The 22,840-nt window shown below is 38.1% G+C and overlaps 1 protein-coding gene across 23 annotated transcripts in view; it reads right to left on the minus strand.

Moving 5' to 3' along the window:
• DENND1A (DENN domain containing 1A) overlaps window positions 1–22,840 on the minus strand; it is a 514,434-nt gene that overhangs the window by 325,615 nt on the left and 165,979 nt on the right. For 21 of the 23 annotated variants that reach the window (XM_070251752.1, XM_070251736.1, XM_070251739.1 and 18 more), the window contains one exon: window positions 17,247–17,366. Coding sequence is in view for 17 of the 23 variants with exons in the window: in XM_070251736.1 (XP_070107837.1) it covers window positions 17,247–17,366 (120 nt within the window). In the remaining 6 variants the exon portion in view is untranslated. Of the gene's footprint in view, window positions 1–10,814; window positions 10,994–17,246; window positions 17,367–22,840 lie in introns of all 23 variants that reach the window. The other 2 variants (XM_070251758.1, XM_070251759.1) reach the window with 1 other exon arrangement.

Consider the following 22,840-nt stretch of genomic DNA (forward strand, 5'->3'; position numbering starts at 1 on the left):
AGAAAATTATTTCAAAGATCACTGAAAAGAGCCCACTAGTTTAACCACCTTAACTGAGAAAACTTCCGAGAAGGACAAGAAATTGAATGAGGAACAATATCCAGAATATAAAGTGCTGAACATATTAACATTTATCAGGGGACTCATAACCATAAAGAGGATTTTATGATTAACAGCTAAAATGAAATTAAATTTAAAACATATTTAAACCAATCTATAGGTTTGTTTGTTACACACACAGGATCTCAGAAACAGTCACTAAATATAACTTACAACCCTAAACAATTGTTTGCTGATTCTCCTTTTATAAAGTAAAAACCTGAAGATAAATAATCATCACAAAGCTGCACATTGCTGACATCTGGGCCAGATTACATCAAACACTGCCTTCCTGTTCAACACAGCACAAGAGAATAAAAAAATTTTACCAATTTAAACCTGTCCCTAGAGCCATAAAAAATGAAAAACTGCCGAGTCAACAGCTTCTGGGTTTGTGTATGTGTGTGTGTGTGTGCGCACACACACGCGCACACTCGCGTGGGGGGTGCTGTTTTTGTTTGCTTGTTTGCTTCTCATTTTTTTACTTCATGCATTTTCAATACATGTACTTTTCTCCTCCCCGTCTCACCATTCATTGGCTACGTAATGCTCCGAAAACTTGCACTCCAAATTATTAATGGAACAAGCCTCATATCCTAATGTGCCAAAAGAATTGGCTACTGGTACAGAAACCGTTTGAAGGACACCAGCAACTTTTGTTAAGGCTATTGTTTTATAGTTAAATGCAATTCAGAGCAACTTGAACTAGACCTTTCTACTATCAAAGAGAGTAATTCACTGGGTTGCCCAGGATTTGGCTGGCAGGCCATCCTAATATTTATCTGGGGACAACCTTCACCTTTGGCTAGAAAATACTAACACAGAGCTTGAAACTGACCAAAGTGAGGAAAGTAAATACTAGGGAAAAGACTGCTGGATTTGCTGTGGTACTACTCAAAAGATGGAATCTGCAATACTTTGTTACAACTGTTCACATGTATGCTTACGCACAGATACATATAAAAGCAGCTAAAAATATTTAGTATGGCTTTCAGCCAGAATATAACATTCTAGCCTTTTACCAATCTAGAAATGTTTTCAAAAATAAAATCTGAAGGACATAACCAGTTGTCCTCCATACTCTCAAGAAATCTGTTCAATTGCTCTGATTTCAGTGTTGTTTTTCATTAACAAAAGGTAGGAAAAGGAGGATTTGTGGAGTTTTCAGGGCTGACTTAAGTAGTTTCATATAAATACCTTCCAGACAGTGGAGCAGGCAGTACAGTGAGGGAGTAAGAAGGCCTAGCACAAAACATGTGTAGGAGAGGAGGGAGAGAAAATGACAAGCAAACCCTGGGTTTCTCCCTAAGCTTCAGGATTCCTCATTTTCTTACTAAAAATAAATTTTAAAGCATTTATCTTTCCTGAGCTTCACAACTAACTTCCTATTCTGAATAAGAATAATCTTCAGATATAATAAAACTAAGGGAGAACGCCAGACTTTAAAGAATCTGGGAGTGACAAATTGAGAAAAGAAATGTGGCAACCCACGGAAAAATCTCAGTCCGGCTTAGATATGACTTGTAACCGAAAGTTATCTCAGGTTTTCAGGTCCCACTCTTCTGAGATGATGAACTCATGCTATCTCTTAATGAGAGGCTCATATCTGCCTTTGATGTGTGAAAGACACTCCCAGTTGGAGGAGAGTACAAGAAAGATCTAAAATATTTGCTTCAGCTGCAAAGAGCTATTAATGAAAGTTTAGAAAATGAGGTAGCGTTAGGGGGAAAATCCTTAGAAAAAAGATGACATACTCTCATCTTGTGAACTCTGAGGGGAAAGTATTCTAGTAAAATAAAATCTGACAAATAATCTTCCCTCCTCTACACACTAGAGTTCTTTACCCTCCTCTACCTTGTCCAGAGCACATTCTTAATCCTCTGGCATGCAGGAGACAGAAAAAGGGCTTCATATAATTTGCTATACACACAAAACACCAAGGGTCAGACTCACATAATAAATACAGAGGTTATGAAACCAAACAGATTCATCGGCTCAAATAGGGGAGAGTTTTAGAATTAATTCTTGTAAAACAACCTTTAAGTGTATTTGAGAATGGGAGCACTTACAGTGAAATCCTGTGCGAAAAAAGGAACTCTTGACAAGTTCGAAGAATTCCCCATAATTCTCTATACTGCTAATGTTCTAAGATTACTATCATCTTCTTAGTTGTCAAAAAGCAAACAAAAATAGAACCCAACTTTCTTAATCACCTATTTATGTATCTAAATATATTGTCTAACAATCTAATCTATTCAGTATAGTGCCCAGGTACAGAAAACAACTGTTTAATAATTTCCATAGGCTATTAAAGATTTTCTATCTAGAGTTTGGGACAATTTCAATCACTCTTAGCTAATCTATAGCTAATAACTACACTCCCTGAATGATCAGGGAGAGCTATAGAGGCAGTAAATTATTTGAGACCTTTTCTTAGGATTCTCTTTGACAGAGAGTAGGAGAGAAGCATATGATGAAAATAACAAATTACTTTCTGAAAAAAAAAAAAGATTCTATGTTGCTAACTTCTAAAATTAGGTGTTTTATATAACATTTTTACCTATATGCTAACAACTTTACAAAGTAGATCTCATTATCTTTATTTTATAGATGTGGGAAATGAGGATCAGAAAAGTCAAGTGATTTGTCTTTAAAAGCTTTTCTTTAGAACTTTAGGTAACTAAACACGAGGACATCATCTACTTTCTGTGGAAGGAATAAATAAAGCTAAGGGTGTTAAGGAAGGGAATTTGTGTGTGTGTGTGGCAAAATTGGACATTGGGACAGGCAAATATTGGGATTGGGAAATAAGCTATCTCACCAATCTTATTCATTCAACAAGTCCTTATGGAGCACCTAGGACAGATGAGGTATTCTTACGTGCTCTCCATCACATCTAAATTCTTGTAAAGTCTCTAGGAAATTATATAATTTTTCTTTTCAAAGTTTCCATATTCCTAGGCCAACGTGCCATTGATTCTTAGGCCAATGTGACATTCCTTTTTCTCCTCACACATGCCTGGCTGAAATTATGCCAAACCTCAGCAGCTTTGAGAAGTGATAAGTCTGCTAGAGTATTTATGTTAAAAATAACAATTTCAACAGCATAACTGGAAATAAATATTATACTCAAACAACCACAATTTAAAAGTGGTTAAGTAGAAAGAAATGTGGACTGATATGATTATCTCAGGATGACAATCGACAGCTTCCCTACTCACAATCAACATGTTACAGTATTCAAATAAACTTTGTGAGCAGAATAACTGCTTCTTCTCAGTCTGATTAACTTATTCACTTATTCAAAACATTCTATTTGCCTCCCCATCTTTAAATTCAGATAATGTAGTCTTTGGATTAAAGACAAGAACTAGGGAAAATAGTTTCTAGTCTCAATTGCTATGCTGGTTTGCAGAGGGAGCAAATCATTTCAGGCCTTTTCTTATGATTCCTTTTGCTAAAGAGCAGGGAAGAAGGAACTGCTTAACCTCTTCATGCCTCAGTGTCCTCAGTGAGTAAAATGAAGAGAATATCCTGACTGCCCCTTCAGCTTGATAGAAACTAAAATTTATTAAGTAAAGCTCCAAAGTGGGTGGGTGCTAAGCACCATCCAAAAAAACCCAATAATTCCTCAATCTGAGTTGCAAGTTCTTATTCTATATTTGAGGAACACAACACTGATGAAAAGAAGATTAAATCAAGGGTTTTGAGGAGAGAAGGGAAAGGAAAGGATCATCACCATCAAAAAGAAAGGGCAGTTATTTTCTCTTTTCCTTATATTGAGAGGATTCTGAATTGTCTGTCACAGGCAGAATACTTGGAAGACGTGGCCAGTTCAGGGCAGAGGGTCACCTCTGGAGAGAAGGGGTCTCAGAGTGCTCTGGAGTTCAGTCTCCTCTGCACACACACAAACACAAGTGCACAGCGCCCCAACGCTGTTTGTCCCCTCGGCCTCACAGCCCTGCCAGTTGGCAAACCCAAGCCAGGAAGTTGTCAATTCCAATTGCGTTTAAGGCCATGTAGTCCTATTAAAGAAGGCTTGCTGGTTAAGGGGCGTCCTCTGTTTCCAAAGCATGGGAAAAAAAAAAAGGGCTATGCTTAGATTGGAGCTGGCAACTTTCACTGACTAGAGTTTTCAAGGAGCTATGAATGAGTTTAACAAAGGAGGTCTGTGGCTAGTTTCTGGCTGAAGTCCATGTCAACAGTTTTTAAGGTCACAGGCCACACTAACTAACATTTATTCCCAGCAGACCCTGTTCTAAACACAAGCTGTAAGTAGTACAAATTTGGAATTTTTCTGTAATCCCTTGAGATATTCCTGATCCTTCCACATGTTTCTGCTCAATTAAAAACAATTCTCACTTTGCACCACAAGAGAGGCTGTGCTCAGCAATCTCAGTCCATCCTTAGGGTAGATGAACAAAACCTGGCAAATCAAAGGGCTCGAGTGGGGAAGGGGAGGAATTCAGCTGGATCACACTGAAAAGTGCAGACAGCTCCCCAGGGGCTCCGTCTGTGAAAGCATAAAACGGGTTATGACAGAGATCCTGAGGCCATAAAAAGCAGGTTTGAGGCACGCATTGGGAATAGGTTCCTAGTGCTTTTACGCAAACAAGACAGAAATTTCTGAGAAAATTAACAGGTCAACTAGGTGAGTGGAGAACAGTGATAATCTATAGGACAGATCTCAATTAAGGTGAACTCTTACTCATTAATGTTTCTGAAGTCAAGATGGTGCTTGGAATCAATCTGAAAATTTAATACCCTTTAAATTTAATCTGATTTAAATTTAAATCTGAAAATTTAATAGCCTTTTTTCCCTCTGAAAAGCTGTTTTTATATCAATGGTGCATTTTGTATCTGAGGGTATTTTTAAATCTTGCAAGGTAACATGGGAATAATTACTTTGGATTGAGCACCAAAAACCTCACTTAAACCTCATGGCTACCATGGGAAGTATTTTCTATTTTACAGATGATGAAACTGAGGCTCAGAAAGGTGACGTGATTTGCTACATTCCTACAGTTAGCAAGTGGTAGAATGAAAATGTGAACACAGGTCTGACTCCAGAGCTCAAGTCCTTTCCACACACTTAGGAGAGACAAACACACACTAGAGTATAGTCATCATTTTGGTAGTTAAAGCACTACCATTTGTGGCATACTATAGTTGGAATTCTGTGCTCTATAAAAGTAGTTATAAGTTTTCCAAATTAAAAATATGTAAACTGTGGTGCAATGATTATTTGGATTGAGCTTGACAGGATAAAACTGCCAGAAGAATTACTTCATTAAAGATATACAAAGAAGAAAATTAAAAACACCCATGATCCCATTATCTAACTATTCTCACTATTAATTCTTTGGTATCTAATTGCCCAGTCTTTTTTTTCCTATGAATTTTTTACAAAATAGAGATCGTATTGTACACAAAAATTCATCTCTAGCTTTTTTTGCATAATATTAGGTCCTGGATGTTTTCCATGTCATTAAATAATCACCAAAACATAATTTTAATGGCTGCATGGTATCTAAGATTAGCTATCCCCCTCCATAAATCGTTTCTAATTTTTCATTCTATACGCTACAATAAACATCCTCATACATGTATCTCTACATATATTTCTGAGTTTTCCTTAGAACAGATTCCCAAAAGTGGAAATAATTTTAAGGGTTTTGAACATGTATTGCCAACTATTTTCCGGGAATGTTGGACCATTTTACACCCTGACCAACAGTGTGTAAGTGCCCACCTCATGGTCACCAAGTGTCATCTTCAAGTTGATGTGGCTAGGTTCATGTAGACTTGGTTATAAACATGCCCACCCAAATCACATCTAGGACAATGACACATATGTTACAATTGGTCTATCCTTCTATTAAGAACTTCCTACACTGTGTAATGTTGTAAGTTGCCAATGAATACCCTACCAAGATCCTTTGTCTATTATCTCTAATCCTCACCAAAAATGGTAGATATGAGAAAAGTAAAGCTCAGAAAGAGTAAATGAAGCACCCAAAAGCACACTTCCACATCAGCAGGACTAGGATTCAAGCCCTGCTCTGACTTCAGTCCAAGCTCTTTATGCCATGCCATTTTGTAGCTCATTTTACCTTTCAGGAATGATCAACTTTCCTCTCACAACTCAAGACTACCTCTTTCTCTAGCAAAGCCTCTTCAGACAATGAGGCCACATTAATCTTTGGGGAAGTAAAGGACAATACCTAGATCTCATGGGTTTTGAAAAGGAGAAGAGTATGCTGCATATATTCTTTAAAAAGCAAGAAGCAAGTGGTGACAGTGTAGGACAAGGGCAACGTTCATACACGGCCGGCAGAACCGTAAAATGACATAGACACTTTAGAAAACAATTTGGCATTATCCAAGAAACTTAAAGATATATGTATCCTATGATATTCAACTATCCAAGCTATTCAATTCCTAGGTTTACATAGTCATAACGGGGTTTCGGTCAACAATGGACCACACATATGACAGTGGTCCCATAAGATTAGCACCATATAGCCTAGGGGTGTAGTAGACCCTATCCTCTAGGTTTGTGTAAGTACACTCTACGTATTTTCACAACGACGAAATCGCCTAGCGACACATTTCTCAGAATGTATCCCCATCATTAAGTTACGCATGACTGTACACCAAAGAATTTAGTGCCTGTGTGCATCAGGATACCCGTTCTGGTATCCTAAAAGCCATGAACTAGAAACAGCCCAAATGGCCACCTACAGTTGAATGCATGAGTAAACTGTAGTATGGTCATACAATGTGGAACGCCATCTAGCAAAAAAGACAAACTACAACTATAAGCAAGAGCATTGATGCATCTCAAAAGTTAAGAAGACTTAAGATAACAATTCCAAATTGCATAATTCAATTCACACAAAGTTCAAAATCAGACAAACTATACCATATTATTTAGGGATACATACATGGGTGAAAAGAATTATTCTGGGGTGCTGGAGATTTCTTAACATAGGTGGTGATTACATGGATATTTGCTACATAATTATTTTTGTGTACTTATGTGTGTATATATAAATATACATATACCTACGTATATATACTTATGTGTGTGTGTATATATATAGTTAAATTCAATGCATTTTTCTATTTGCAGGTTATATTTTACAATTTCCAAAAGGAAGGCACATGATTGTGATTAAACATTTACACAGTAGATACAATATACAAAGACTTTATCAAGTGCTCAGTTTTATTTAATCTTCACAACAATATTCTGAATTAGTACTATCCTCAATTCACCACTGAAGTAACTGAGACAAAGATAAATGATGGATAAGTGAAAACTTTTATTATAAATGCAATTTTTAAGATGATAAAAAAAATCAAAAATAGCATCAATGTTGTTTCCATTACAACACAAGTACTAAATCTGAGGAAAGGATAAGTTCAGGGAGTTCCACGATAGGAAAGTTAAACTCTCTCTTCAATAAAAAGCCCTAATTTTAATCTCTGGGGAGTTTTAATGAAGAGTGAAAAAAAAGATTTTTAAAAAAAGTATTGTTTTCAGTGGTTAGGAAACAATGGTTATCTTTACTTACTGAGGATGATCAACATTCAGTATATTTTCATATACCAAAAAAAGAGAAAAAGTACAAACTAAAGATTTCTCTAAAATTGGTATCCAAAATTATACTTTTTTTTTTTTAACAGAGGTGACAGTGAAATCCTAGCTCAGCAGAAAACTGGACACTAGCAAATATACTTTCTTTAGAGTCTTTTTGGCTTGGAGTTTTTTTTGTTTGCAGTGGCTTTTTGTTTTTTGTTTTTTATCCTACCAAAGATGACTTGTTTTCCTATGGGACTAGAATTAAAAAAAAAAAAAGGAAACTAGTCATTAAGAGCCCAGGCAAAAAAACTACAGGACACTGAATTTCACCCAACTTCTTTTTCCACCACACTTTTAAATAAGTTTTTTTAAAATGTCAAGTTTTTAGAACCAAGCATTTTTTGCTGCATTTTGGGCTCATTAATACACATAAAGAGCTAGTTAAAATACCAGACTGAATAATGAACAATGGGACAATTAACCCCACATACAAAGCTCCACCCACTCTACTTCAAAGGCATCTGAAGTATAATGGATTAGAAACCATAAATGATGCCTCTCAGAATTAATTTTGTAATAAATATTGCTTTGTATTATAGATAAGGGATTAAAAATCTCCACAGTGGCAGTCTAACAGTTGTGAATTGAGTTAAAGGACAACAATTGCCCTTGGTTTTGCTGAAGATTACTAGTAGTTTCATGTCCCATGAATAGGAAATAAAAACCTATTCAATTTCCATTGCATACTAAAATATAGAATTTAATTTTATCTACAACGTTTAAAAATCCCATAGGTTTCCACATAAAGTTTTAAGATATGTGTCAATTGTTTTCATTCAGAATATCTTCAAAAATTAAAATTTATATTGCTATCTAACTTTAAAAGTATTCCCTTTATGCTACTACTTTTTTTTTTTTTTTTTTTTTGCAATTTACAATACAACTCATGCTAATGAAAAGGATTCTTTATTTTGAAGATGTAAATGTATAAAGTGAAATACGAAAAGAAAAAGTAAACTAAGAACATTATTTAACACTTGATTCAACTAAGACTTTTGATACTATTTTTTCAGAAGTTAACTATTTTTCATTGTCAAGAGTCAGTGTAATAGCTAATATGTAATAGCTTACACATTAATTTTTAACAAAAATACCAAGGTAATTAGCAGAATGATGAATTCACTATGACAAATACGTTTTTTAAAAGATCCTAAGTCTTAGCAAGAAATATTTTTTCAGATTACTAAGAACTTCTTCCCTTATAAAACCATCTCACACAAATAAATTATACAGTCAAAAACATTCTCAGGAAAGAATATCTAATGATATGTAAAGATGCTTCCAATATAATAAGTGAGAAAGCTAGATACAAAACTATACCTACAGCATGATCCCAATTCAAGGAAGGAAACACCCCTAGTCACGATCGGAGTCATGAGATAATAGACTGCTTTTCTTACTTTTCTGAAGTTTTTCTGAAATTTTTCTAATGAAGAAGTATATCTTCATAATCTCAAAAAATAACATATTAAAAATAAGAGGTTCATAACTGATTGTCAGAATTGTGGAATCTTCGAACCGCAGAAGGCATAATGCTTCTGTTTGAAACACTATAAAGAGGTACACTATTACCGCAGTCTTCCGGAGCCTCTCCGTGAGGAAGAAATGGTAGGCTTCCTACTGCTTCTAAAACTGATCGCTGGAAGGGCCAGACAACCTAAATTTACACTCCTCTTTGTATTCACAAATCTATCTTGCTCTTAAAATAAGAGTGCAGCTTAGACCCGAAGGGTAACTTTAGGTGTAAAGCATATTGAGTTCTTTTCCTTTCAACCCCCTGCCCAGGGAACAGCAAAGATAAAGCTCAAATAAATGCCTTTTGCTTGTTATTGCTGTTGTAGGAAAGTGGTTTACTTGCAAGGAGGTCCAAGAAAAATTGTTGACACTTAAACTCAACCAAAAAGCACCAACTGGCTTCTCCTGTAGAAAGTTCTTCCATGTCCCAAAAAGGGTCCCTTATACGGAATGCTTAAGACTCTTTCAGAAGGAAGGCTCAGTTTTACTGGTTTTCCATTCAAACATACTTTGCATCAGATTTAAACAGAAATGATCATTTTCTTTACTCTATAATCAGATGATTGGATTGATTACATCGATTGCAACAATTTTGGCTAAAGGGAATGTGACTCTTTGATGCTAACTGGAAGTTACTGAGTCTGGAAACACCTTAGTCTCAGGTGACCTTGGGCTTTATCCTCCTGATTTGGAGGAATCATTGCCACACCTGGACAAAACTCTGGATTGAGTGTCAGAAGACTGCTAGCAGCCAGCTAAAGAACTTGGAACAAAAATCTTCCCTCTTCAGGTCCCGTTTTTCATCATTTATAATATGAGAGTGGACTGTGGTATATTATTTCTAAGAGCTCTTTAAGCTCCCATCTGAGATCATGGTGCGATTGCAAACTAACCACCATGGCTCTTCTAACTAAATATATATGGAGAGTTGAACAAACTTTCAAAACTTGTAAAGGTTGCTTTGGTGGCAAGAAAATAAAATTTGAAGTTTTGAATCAGAGCCAAAAGAAAGTTACTGGAAATAAGCCCAAAGCAGAGAGTATGAGCTTTGGGTTGGATTTTGGGTTCCAAACCAAATTCCTTTACTTTACTCCTGGTGAGATCTTGGGTAAGTCACTTTATGTCTCTCTCTCTCAATCCTTTTATTTCTACAATGGAGATAATTTCATAGGTTGCAATAAGAACAGATGAAAATTATATAAGCCACCTGGCATATTAAATAAATGCTGATAAATGCTAATTCTTCCCCCTCTATTCCAAGTCCTCTGTAGTAAGCTGTCCTGACTTACTCTGTCCATCTACAAAATGGTATAACACTAGCCATCAGCAGCAATTGCTAGAGGTAGCAAGATGAGTGAGACACGGGGGAAAAAAAAAACAAAACAAAAGTGCACTCCTGGAGCTCCTAGGGTGGTTTCACTTGCTGCCCTGTATCAAGCTTCATGAGCATTAAGACACCGAGCGAGAAAATACCATGTCTCTTGTAATGCCCAACTCATGCAGTCTTAAAATGAAAAATTTCTTTCAGCCAAAGTCTTAGAGTTTCACATACCCACAATCCTGGGCTCAGGTTGCTTGCGGGAAGGCTGAACCAGGCTGGTCTTCTTTGAAAAGGACCAGGAGGAGAAAAGAAGCTTCCTCCTACAGGAGACAGCCCGGAGGCTGGCTGCTGGTGCAGAAGACACACCTCTTTCCAACTGTCCAGCTTCCCAGCCCTCGAACAGAACGCCACTAGGAGAGCAAGGGTAGTTTTATTTATTTCCCCTTCTTCTTTTCAAAGGTGATTTTCTCTAAACTGTACAGCTTGGTACTATTGTTGAGTTGTGGCTCCCCAGAGGATTATACGTTGCTAAGCATGAAGGCATCTGTATGGCAATAAAATGTGCAACATTCCCCAACCACTTCCTTTTATTTAATTAAGAAAAAAAAGTTATAACCTCCCACAAAGTGATGTTCGGATGAGCACACTCCCCATGTAAGCCTTTCAAAATACTGAGGATCTCAGAGAGGACCCCTGGCCTAGTAAAACAGGGCCTCCACAGGCCTGTGGGTTCGGCTTCTGACAGAAGCCATGTGCCAGGACCCACATGGGTGGAATTATAATCTGCCATAGCAATCGGGCCTTCTCCCAGCTGACCATCCAGAAAACAACATTGTACCTATCATACTTTTAAGGCGAAGAATTAAAAAGAAATCAAACAGCTCCAGAGAGATGAAAACACTCGAAAAGCAGAGGAAAGTCTTCTGTTAAATAGTATGAAAGAGCCAGGTTTCCCAAATGGCATTTAAGGCATTGGGAAGAAAGGCTGATTTCTCCCTTAGGGACACCAGCTTCGATGCCCAAACTGCCCTCAAACATCAGGCTGTGCATTTTTGTATAGCAGGGTACCCTCAGGCGAGACAACCATAAATAGTAGCTTAAAACAAGAATAGGAGATTCCATCTGTTTCTGGAATATTTCAGCAGCACCTGCTTTCAAGGTAAAAATCTGGGAGCTGTCCCCACAGCCTTCCTTCCCAACTCCCTTCCCCATCCCCCACGCACTTATTTTAAACGAAAGCAGCTCACACACAATTCAAAAGGGCTTCTGCCACTGCACCTGCCTAAGGAAGGAGTCCTTTGATTTTTCTCCTGAACTCTATGTGTTATTTAAAAAACACTGGAATAGTTAGGCAGAGAAGCCAAAGTTCTTAAAACCAGACTCTTATTACTTCTGGCTTCTTTTTCTCTATCAAAACTGAGCTTTTCTGTATTTTTAGCAGAAATGAGTACAATCAGATGAAAAAAGGTGCAATAGCTGTTCCTGTCATTAAGTCAGAAAATATTCCAGAAGGAAGATGGTTCTCGTTTAACATAATTAATGTTTAAACACAAGCCCATATGCCAACCTGCATGGAAAGAAGGACAGTAACTCCCCGACAGGGGCCCAGGAACATATTTCATTAAGTTCACTTTAAAAAAAAAAAAAGAAGTAAAGTAGAGGCTTGAAAATTCCAGTCTAAATCAGGATGCTACCCTTCCTTCTAACAATAACCAGGAAATCCTCAGCATGTGTAAATAGCAATTTCACGTACGAAAAGACATTTTATCCTTGGTCTGCAAACATCAATACTCCTAACGCCTGCCCCAAACCATCTGATGGCGCTCCATTTGCTATGGGATAGACTCAAAATCCTGAGCACGTCCCACAAGGGCTTTCATAGTCTGGCCCCAAAACTTTTATGGCATCATCTTTTGCTACTGCCTTTGCATCAGAATTCTCATCACTCTTTCGTCTCGCTACATCTTTCATTTGTTTGGGCCTTTGTACACCAGTTCTCCCTGCCTAGAGAGCTTTTCTCCCATTCTCCTCCAGGCAAACCCACTGATTGTTTACGACCTAGTTTAACTGGAAACCATCAACAACACTTTCCCTGTTTCTCTAAGCCAGAGATGGCCACTGCCTAATCTAGGACCCCAAAGAACCTTACACATACATATTTTTTTAAACAGCATTTATCACATTATATTTTAATTACTTGTTTACATAGTCATTCCCAAAGATTGAGTGGCTCCTAAGGCAGTAAAGGGTAGCAGAAGTGAAATGGGAGGCGGGTATCAAACTCAGAGGTGGCCTGAGAACGGTGCACCCAGAAGTATATTCAATTTTAAATTTGGTAAAGGACAAAAAGTACACATTGTTTTCAGTTTGTAATACCAAGTTCAGAAAGTTCAGCTCATCCAAATCTTGGATGAACATGACATCTGAAAGGTTCTCACATGGGGAGCTGGGGCTAGATCTTCATGCCTATTTTAAGGAAACTTGAGGTAAATAAAGATCAAAGACAAAGTGTTAAGCATTGCTCATTCCTGGTATATACCACGTGCTAAAATACTTACTTACAAATAAAAATTTACAACGTTAAACTAAAAAAATTTTAGATACCTACTTGATGAAACAAGTTATTTCTTCCCTAAATGTATAATAGGTTGAACATTTTATTTGGGTACAAAGATAGTTACTCAAAATTTCTCAAGAGCTTAAATAAGACCCATCTACATAAAGGAGAAAATTGTAGAACACAAATATTTTTAAAGTTCCTTTATAAAGAGTTAAAGAAATTTAATTATTGTACGACACATCTCCCATAATTCACCATCCCCCAACAACACAGTTATGACTTTGAACTCATACTCCTTCTGTTCATCCAAAACCAGAATTTGGATATAAATAGCATATTTCATTATAGTTTTAACCTTTATAGGGCATGCATCATTTGAGCAAATCAAAAGCCATGAAAAAAATTTGGTTCTAGGTCACTTTGTTACATAATATTTGGGAGATTTCAGAGGTAAAAGCTATACCACCTCAGACTCAGAGGGTGCTATCTGAAAATGCTAAAATACTCTCTCACATTCCTGGGTTTATAACGAAGAACTACTAACTTACCCATAACTATTGTACTCTTAGCTGGCGCTTTTAATCTCGTGTTAACTATGATCCAGCAACTAGTTAAATAATATTATGGCGAATCTCAAGAAAAACTAAAATGCTTCAATAGAAGGAACTAGTCAACCATGGGAGGAAACACTGCATTTGACTTTATATACCACGGGATTTGTGTTCATGAGACTTGTTCACACTCTAGTACAACTACGTTTCTGTCAAGGTCAGTTGGTGACAAAAGTTCAAACCAACTTTTAAAAAATGTTTAAAAATAAAGACAGGGTTTATTTTTCAGAGATTCATTCTTTCATAGAACAAGTATTACTATGTGCAGATATTCTTCAATATACTTTGTGTGTATTTGTGAACAAAACAAAAATTCCCAGCCTTCACAGAGCTTACATTCTATGGGGAGGAACAATGTCACTAACAATGAACCTAACAAGTTATATTGTATAAAGGATGTCTAAGAACCTTTCATTGTGAAATTAAGTTTAAATTTTGTAATACTGACGGCTTAGTCCTTTATGAATAGAATACCTGTCATTTAACATTGGATCTCCACTGTGAGATTCAAAGGTACACTTCTTAAAACTAATATGAAGTAAGTTTGGTAATCTGCACCATACTTCTGCAAATAACTGTATTTCATATTTTCTCTTTGAATAGTATCCCACGAGGCCCGTCCTCTCACTCAGAGCCATGAGTGCCCTGTTCTTCCTTTCAAATGGAATGCATCTCACTGTCTCTGAAAGCTATGCACACAATATCTTAATCAAGCACTACACTAAATGCTGGAGATACAAAGTTACTTAAGACACAATCTTTATCCCAAAGAGTTAACTTTCCACTAAAAGTAAGACAAAGGATGATCAAAGCTTATGAGTGTGTAATTGCAATACGCAAAGCATGCTGTATGATTACCTCCGCCTGGAGACTGCTCTGAGGAAGTGCTTATGCTGAGTCTGGGAGGATGGGTAAATGTATGAAGGCAGAGAGGTCCAGTGGCTCATATCGTCCATGAAGCAGATGAGCTTGAGAGAGCAGTCAGAGAGGAAGTGATCCTAAGAAGCTAAATCCTAGGACAGCGGAGGGTATGTCTGTACTGATGACACCTCGGGGAGCTACATCCCTCATGAGAAGAAATAGAAAGCAAAAGTAGAGGTGGCTTATGAGCAGACTTGAGCTAGAGCACTGGGCTCCAGAGCACACTGAGAATGGGGAGTGGACCTCAAGGCACAGGTTACGAAAGGAAAAGCATCTGAAAAAAGCAAGGAGACCACGCAGCAAAGAGGACAATGCCAACACGTAACCCAGATCCAAACTGCACCTGGTTCTCTTGGCAGACCGCTCCACTCTCCATTGGACTTGTCGCCCAACCAGTCATCCAGGGTCATCAGTAGACCTTTCCGATACACTAGTCTCAACCCAGCAATGTTCCCAGACCAAGTACAGGGGAAGTTCCACTGTGTGTGCCCTTTATATATGCACAAGCTGCATACGATAAAGTGAGCTTTCCTGCCTCATGAAACGCATGTCCCAGAATTCATATAAGACTCTTTACCTTTTAAGCACAGTCACTATTCTCTGGCACTAGAATATCAATAGTAAGGAGACACCATGCCTTGGGATTGTTCTACGTATTATATACAGCATACAGTAGGAGCACGATCGTCCTTCTCCCCAGCTAGTCTTGGGAGCTCCTCAAGGGCAGAGTCTAGCTAAGAGCAGGCACTCAGTTAAAGGCTGGAAAAAAAAATGAATGAATTAACCCACCAAGTTTTTTCCATAGTTCTAAACTAGTATAACAGGTAGAAAACACACCAATTGCTGCTATTTTTTCACTCTAAATGACAACAACATGAAGGCTATTCAACTAGCTTCTCACAAATATCAAGTTCATGACCCTACGTACAGACACACAAAGTCAAATGCTAGAATCAAAGGAGAACAAATTTTAAATTTAAATTTTTAAATAAACAGTTTTCCACTCAGAAATTTGCTAAGTGCATGTGACAGTGCCAGTTCAGAGCCCCCACCCCCACCACACATATTCCAGCTCTGAGAGGAAAAAACACTGTAACCCAAAATATTCTAGGGGAAAAAACCTTTCTGCAAAACTTCAAGAACTTAGCTTAACCTCATCTCCTCCAAATGACTACATAAATATGCAGTGTCCTGGCTAAAGCTGACATACAACATTAGGCAAAAATGGAAGAGAAAATTTTCTTTAAAAAGAAAAAAAGACCAACATTGTTGAATCAGAAAGGAAATCACCATTTACATCAAAGTCTAACACTCTGGACAGTTAATCCTTGGGCCTGGGCTCCTGAGATGTGCTCGAGAATGGCTGTACACATCCAACCTCACAAAGCATCCAGGCTGCACCTCCTTCCTAAGGTCTTTCCAGCAGTTGCCCTCTAGAGCCCCAGTTATAGACTTGGTGAAGAAGGCAGTTGATTTTGCTTGGGTAAAAATAATAATAATGATAATAGTTGTGCAGAGAAAAGCAAAAATAGCAATCTAGGCCAACAGTTATTGAGAAAGGCATTTCAAAAGTCAGCCCCTCTTCCCCTTATGGTGTGAAGGTGTGTGTATTTGGGGGGCGAGGGTGGAGGGGTCTTTTCTTGGTAGGAGAAGAAGAAAGTACAGAAACTAATACGCCAGAGAACTACTCTTTCTGGATTTCATAGGGGGTCTGGCCTTTTATCCCCAGGCCCAAGCCCAAGACTAAGGACCCGGGTTTTGTCAGGGGCACCTCCCCGCTGTCCTGCCCTGCTGCTCCACATGAGCAGAGAGAGACAGGAGGCAGGCCCTCTGACACCTACTTAACCGAGGCAGATGGAGAGGAGAGTGTGTGGGATGCCTTTACTTCCCCCTCAGGAGGCGCCCAGCAGGAGCCCACAGAGCCAGCAGCTCCAAAATCAGATTTCCACACATCCTCCCACCCCAGAACACGCCTTACCCCTCTGGCAGGAGGAAACAGAGCATTAAGCAAGTGTGGCTCTGGTGTATGAAGGGGTTTTAGAAGACCCAAAGAAGCTTTCTTACACGATTCTGCACTTTTTTCAAACCTCTACGGACATAGCCAAGTTGGGAAACAGTTATTCACTCATTGACCCAAAGAGGGCAAGGGTGTTACTTTGAGGAGGACACAATCAGCGTCTGCAAGACGTCCTGAGCTACAGACACATACTTTATTAATAATCTTACATACACAAAATGTCCAAGGGAAAGCCTAACAGGCTAATTTCTGACAGCTCCAGATAACAGCAGGAGGAACTGAAGCCATGCTGACTCTCCAGCTTCCACACACTCCACAGAGGCAATGATCCCTTTCCCACCCAAGGGATGTGATACAAATAAATAAATACAATTATCTACAGAACTGAAAGTGCAAGAACAACATTGTGAAGTCTTTCTCCCCAAGTGCAGTGACTTGTGGGAAACAGATAGGAAAACAAAAGGAACAGCTGGAAAATTTAATTACAGAAGAGCAACGTAAGAGCTGACATTGTTTCACAGAACTAGCCAATAGCCAAAGCCATGCTCCCTTACCTTAAGATACAGAAGCAGCTCTTCGCTCCTGAAGATAAGCGGCAGAACCCGAATCTCTGTTTGCTGTCAATGTCAGTGAGCACGAACGTGAAGTTCTGGCCAACTTGGCTAACTGTGAGGCTGCAGCAGAGACAGAACAAAGGGAAAAATGAATGTGCTGTAAGTTGCTTGATAAAGTATCTAATCACAACAAGTCATTGAACCTGTAACATTTCCTGTCTCAGTGGAACTCTTTATAAATGAACTTAAAATTTACACACTTCAAGGGAACAGACTGTGAGCTGGTGAAAAAAAAAAAAAAAAAAAGATAGTAAGTAGCCTGTTCTAGTGAATCTCATTACCAAAGTAGCTACCCAACCTTCCACTTCCTCAGTTCAGGCAGGTAGCCCTGTTAATCATCCCACCAAATCCTGAGAGGAGCATCCTATTAACCTCATTTTATAGAGGAGGAAATAGCCTAGAGCAGCATTGCCTAAGGTACCAGCTGGTCAACTGCAAAAACATGGATTTTTAAACCTAGGCCTATCTGCCGCCAAGGCCCACTCTGCCAACTTAATGACACTCACTGGATCATTCCTCTGGTTCAGAAAATAACAGTAATTGCAACAGCACGATGTAAGTGTCTACTAAATGCCAGCCACAACGTTCGACACTTGACATATACCATCTCCTTTACTCTCACAACAACCCTGGAATTTAGATAATGTTCCCATTTTACAGAAAAGGAAACTAAAGGACGGCGTAGGGAACTGAATTAAATCCACAGAGTTACTAAGGGAAGGAGCAGGAATTCAAAAGAGGGCAAGGTTAGCTAGCTGTCACTTTCCTGCATTCCTATATCTTTCCATAATTTCTGAAATTATGAGGAACATGTTTCAAATTTTACAGTAGAGAAATACCAAATGTCTTAACAATGCAAGGTGCTTCCTAAGAAATGGAAACAAGGTTTTAAAGAAAGACAAAGAAAAAAGCTAAAACTCCTCGCATCAACACAAAAATCAGTAAACCACACACAAAAGTAACAAAAATAGAAAATGTTTCAAAAATTAAAAAGCATATTACTAATCAGATTAATCTAGAAACTTCCTTAATTTTTTTTTTCTGAGGAAGATTAGCCCTGAGCTAACACCTGTTGCCAATCTTCCTCTTTTTTGTCTTTTTTGCTTGAGGAAGATTAGCCCTGAGCTAACATCTATGCCAATCTTCCTCCACTTTATTTGTGGGTCACTGCCACAGCATGGCTTAGGAGTGGTATAGGTCCATGCCCAGGATCCGAACCATGAATCCAGGCCACCAAGGCAGAGCTTGCTGAACCTAACCACTACACTATGGGGCTGGCCCCAAAACTCTTTTTTAAAAGTTACAAAATGTTTCAAAATGCACTTTTTAAAATCAGTTTACCAGTTAGCTTGAATTCCTTTTTAAGAATTTAAATATTCCAAATTCTAATACACAAATTTATGCTAACATAATATTTTAGAATTTGACATTGAATTATTCAAAAGAACTCATTAACTCATATTGTATTTTACATATATCGTATTTTACAAAATATACTCAAATTGATAAAATATTCAAATCAATGCTCTCACCTATAATTTATTTTATAAATTGTCAGTAGAAATGAAAAATCATGGTTCACCAGGCCTTTTCCACAGGCAGACTTATTGAATCTTTGGATTTGATATGAATTAAGTTTTCAAATATGGATAGCCTTCCTTTCTGAAACTCCCTTATACAAACCACATAAGAAAATTGAAATTAAAGAAACTTTCAAGATATTCCAGTACAAAAGGTCAATGGACCCTACCTGGTCATATTTAAGGAAACAATTCCACCCCTTGGAGAGTAGTTAGAGAGTACAAGAAAATAATTCAGAAAGAAAAGAAAGTGTTCCACTCTCCTTTTTTAACTAGGAAGGTGAACAAAAACAAGGTGGCAATTTAAAAGCAATGCAGTAATAAAACAGGTGTAAGTAATGCTATCCCTCCACCTTACACAAGCCAGGAGAAGGAACACATTTCTATAAAAGTTATAGAGCTGTCAAGGGGACACCAAACGCTACCTTCTTATGGCTGTTATGTTTTATCTATAAAGCTCGGATACTGTGTTACTATGGTGATTTAAGACTATGTTTTAAAGGGGGATTATATGATTAATTTTAACAAGGTTGAGAACTGAAGATGTGTGAGAAACAGGATTCTAGCTCACATAATTAAAGTGATTGGGGAAAAAGGGGGCCTCACTGGGGGAGGAGAAAAACCTGTATTATTAAAATATTTAAAGCAACAGGTCAGGATGATTCTAAGTTACAAATAAGGTCATGCTTTTACGAAAAACTATTATGTGATCATACAAAACATGACTGTTCATTATTTTAACTCTTGGTTTGATTTCACTTCTAGAATGTTTAAAATGAAGCATCCCACAAGGAAAGGGTATTGATAGGACTGGATGAAAAGAAAAGACCCAGGATCTCTAGGAAAAGGACACAGAATGAACACAACTTAGTTTGTGAACCGAGTGTCATTAATGTCCCTATTATCTTTTCACTACCATTAAAAATGCTGAAAATGCTTTTAGCTACATCACAGACTCAAAGAAAGATTCATTACTCATTTACTTGGTTCAAATCCCAATCTAATCACTTGCTAACTGGGCCTTAATTTAGCAAGTTACTTAACCTCTAAGCACCTCAGTTTCTTCACCTGCAATAACAATATGAAACCCAACCCAAAGGATGTTTTGGGAATACATGAGATAAGCATTTAGCATAAAGGCTGGTCCATGGTAGGAACAATTAGTAACAGAGATGCAAACTATTAAGTTACCATCTAAGTGAAAACAAAAATTCATAAAAATCACACATTTGCTTAGAATCTTCCTAACTCAGCTTTACAGTACTTGTGAGTGGAGACAGGAAGGCTGCCTCCTTTCTCTCTTGTCTGTTGCACCTTTTCACCAAGGGGGAGGCCCCTGGGCGACCAAGTGAGCTGCTCACGCTTGCATTAAAGTGAACATGATTCTTTTTGAGGAGCCACAGCTTAGAAGGGGGCACTTATTATTCTCAGTTGATTCACCTTTTTAATTCCTAGTCGAGTGAAGTACAAGTCAAACTGTAAAATATTTTTTCCTTGGACAATTCCTAATAAACTAAAAGTCAGGCAAGGGCAGTCAAACAGGTTAACTTGAAGGTTCTGAATCTCCGCGGAATCTGTCATTCCCTTTCTACTTGCTGAGGTGGTCTATGAGAGTGCTCACTATTTCTCCATAAAAATGACTTTGAGGAAAGGGTCTGCTTCCTTAAACGCTGTAGTTTTTGTGTTTATCTTCAGGATCAAAATCCATAATTTCTTTTAACGGGAATCAGAGATTTTCATGATGATTAAAGCTGGGAGGAACCATAGAAACCATCTCATGCAATTTTCTTGTTTTATAGATGGGAAAACTGAGGCTCAGAGTTGTTTTTTGGTTATTTTGTTTTGTTTTTTCAAAGTAATCTGGACTAAAACAAAACCAATCCTGGTGCAAAGTCTTTTCCATTCTGCCACACTGCACTAAACACCAGGAAAACTCTCCTCAAGAAGTTTTCAACTCAGTTTAGGGAACTCAGGTATGTGGGGAGTTCAGATAGTTGTCTTATCAAACAGACTAACTATACTTGCCACTAAGCAAGAGAAACCAAATTTGAGTATTTCCAAGAATAAGCCCAGGAGATCAGGGGCAAGACCACCCCAGCTGTGCTTCCCATGCCTAAGTGAATACGGAAAACAAAGAAGAAAAGCAATGACTATTCAAACCACAAACATTAACCTTCATGCTGCCTTTTAAATGCCTGTCAGACATTCAAGGCTCCTCCAACAGCATTTTGCTTAATCTTGAAGTTGTTTACAGATTCAGTATATAAATGACATGAAATAAGTTGGATGGACAGTTGGATTCCAATCTTCCAGTGAGAAATGGGATTTCCATATCAGCCTTACTTGTAAGTTTAGTTGTCCATCTTACAAACTGAGCAACTACTACACTGAGCACTATAACAAACGCTGGATATACAACATCCATCCTGCTATGGAGCTTCCTATCCAGTTGGAGAGGAATAATAAACAAGTGTATCACAAAGCATACAGCTTGTAATAGTGTTACATGAAACCAAAGAAGGAACAAAGAAGAAAATGGAAGAGCAGGAAAGGCCCTACCAAGATAATGTGATCAGAGGCAGCTTCTCAAAGATGATGACAATACTGACCTAAAGGAGGCGATGAAGCAGCTACTTCAGAAGCAGGGGACTGGGTGTTCCAGGCAGAGAAAAGAGCTGCACAAAGATTCTCAGGCTGGAAAGAGTTAGGCATGTTCAAGGAACTAAAAGGACACCAGTACAGCTAAATGCATAGGAGGTAAGGGCAAAGTGGCATGATATGAAGCTGCTAGATAAAGCAAGCACCAGATTATGCAGAGAGGCCCACAGGTCATGGTAAAGAATAGGGATTGTTTTTGTAAAGGCAATGGAAAGCCACTGACTGGTTTCAATCAAGAGTATAACAGTCTGGTCTACAGTTTTTAAATTTTGATCTGTTATGTGGAGAACAGTTTGGAAGAAGAAAATTACCAGGTGGCTAGTGCAGTAGTTCAGGTGAGACTAGATGGTATCTTAACTCATGCAGGGAGAATAGAGATGGGTAGTGGTGGAGAGCTCCAAGTTGGAGCTAGCAGGTATAGATGACAGGCCTGCAGACGGGCTGAGTTAGGGAGTAAATAGGCAGCAGCATATTACCATTTAATGATGACTAAAAAGTTTGGGGGGAGATCCAAGAGTTCCGTTTAGGATATGTTAAGTCTGAGAAACCTAAAAAACATCTAAATAGAAATTTCAAGTACACAGTTGAACGTAATACTTAGGAAATCAGAAAAAAGTTTAGACTGGAGCTATAAATTTGGAAGGCATCTACCCACAGATGGTATTTAATGCCACAGTAAATAATGAGATCACTTAGGGAGAGAGTTCAGAGAAACAAAAGTGGACCCAGGACTAAGCTACAGAAGCACCAAGTCAGAGGATGGGTAGAGAAGAAACCAGAGGAAAAAAGAACCACCAGACAGAACAAGCAGGAGGGAGTGGTCAACTGTATTGCTGCGGCAAGATGAGAAGAGAAAAAATGTCTATTGACTTGAGCAATATGGAGGTTTCAGATGACCTTGATAAGAAAAGCTCTAGCTGAATGACAGAAGCAGAAGACAAACTGAAGAGGGCTTAGGAGTAAATTGAAGTGTGTACTTAACTCTTCCAAGGAGTGGAGAATTAGGTAGTAATTGAACGGAAATGAAGCGTCAAAGATGGGTATTATTTTCAGGATGGAGGAATACCGGAACTTGTTTTTAAGCTGTTGAGAATTATTCAATAGAGGCAGAGATTTATGATGCAGGAGAGAGAAGATGAAACAGTTAGGTGTGGATTTGAGATTAGAATGCCAGATATGCTACTCACTAGCTATGTGAGCATAGGCAAGTTAATGTACCTCTCTGAGCCTCACCTGTAAGATGGGGATAATAATACTTTGCAGAGTGGTTTTGAGGATTAGAAATAATGTATACAA

This window comes from Equus caballus, chromosome 25, assembly GCF_041296265.1.
Source record: "Equus caballus isolate H_3958 breed thoroughbred chromosome 25, TB-T2T, whole genome shotgun sequence".
Lineage (NCBI taxonomy): Eukaryota > Metazoa > Chordata > Mammalia > Perissodactyla > Equidae > Equus > Equus caballus.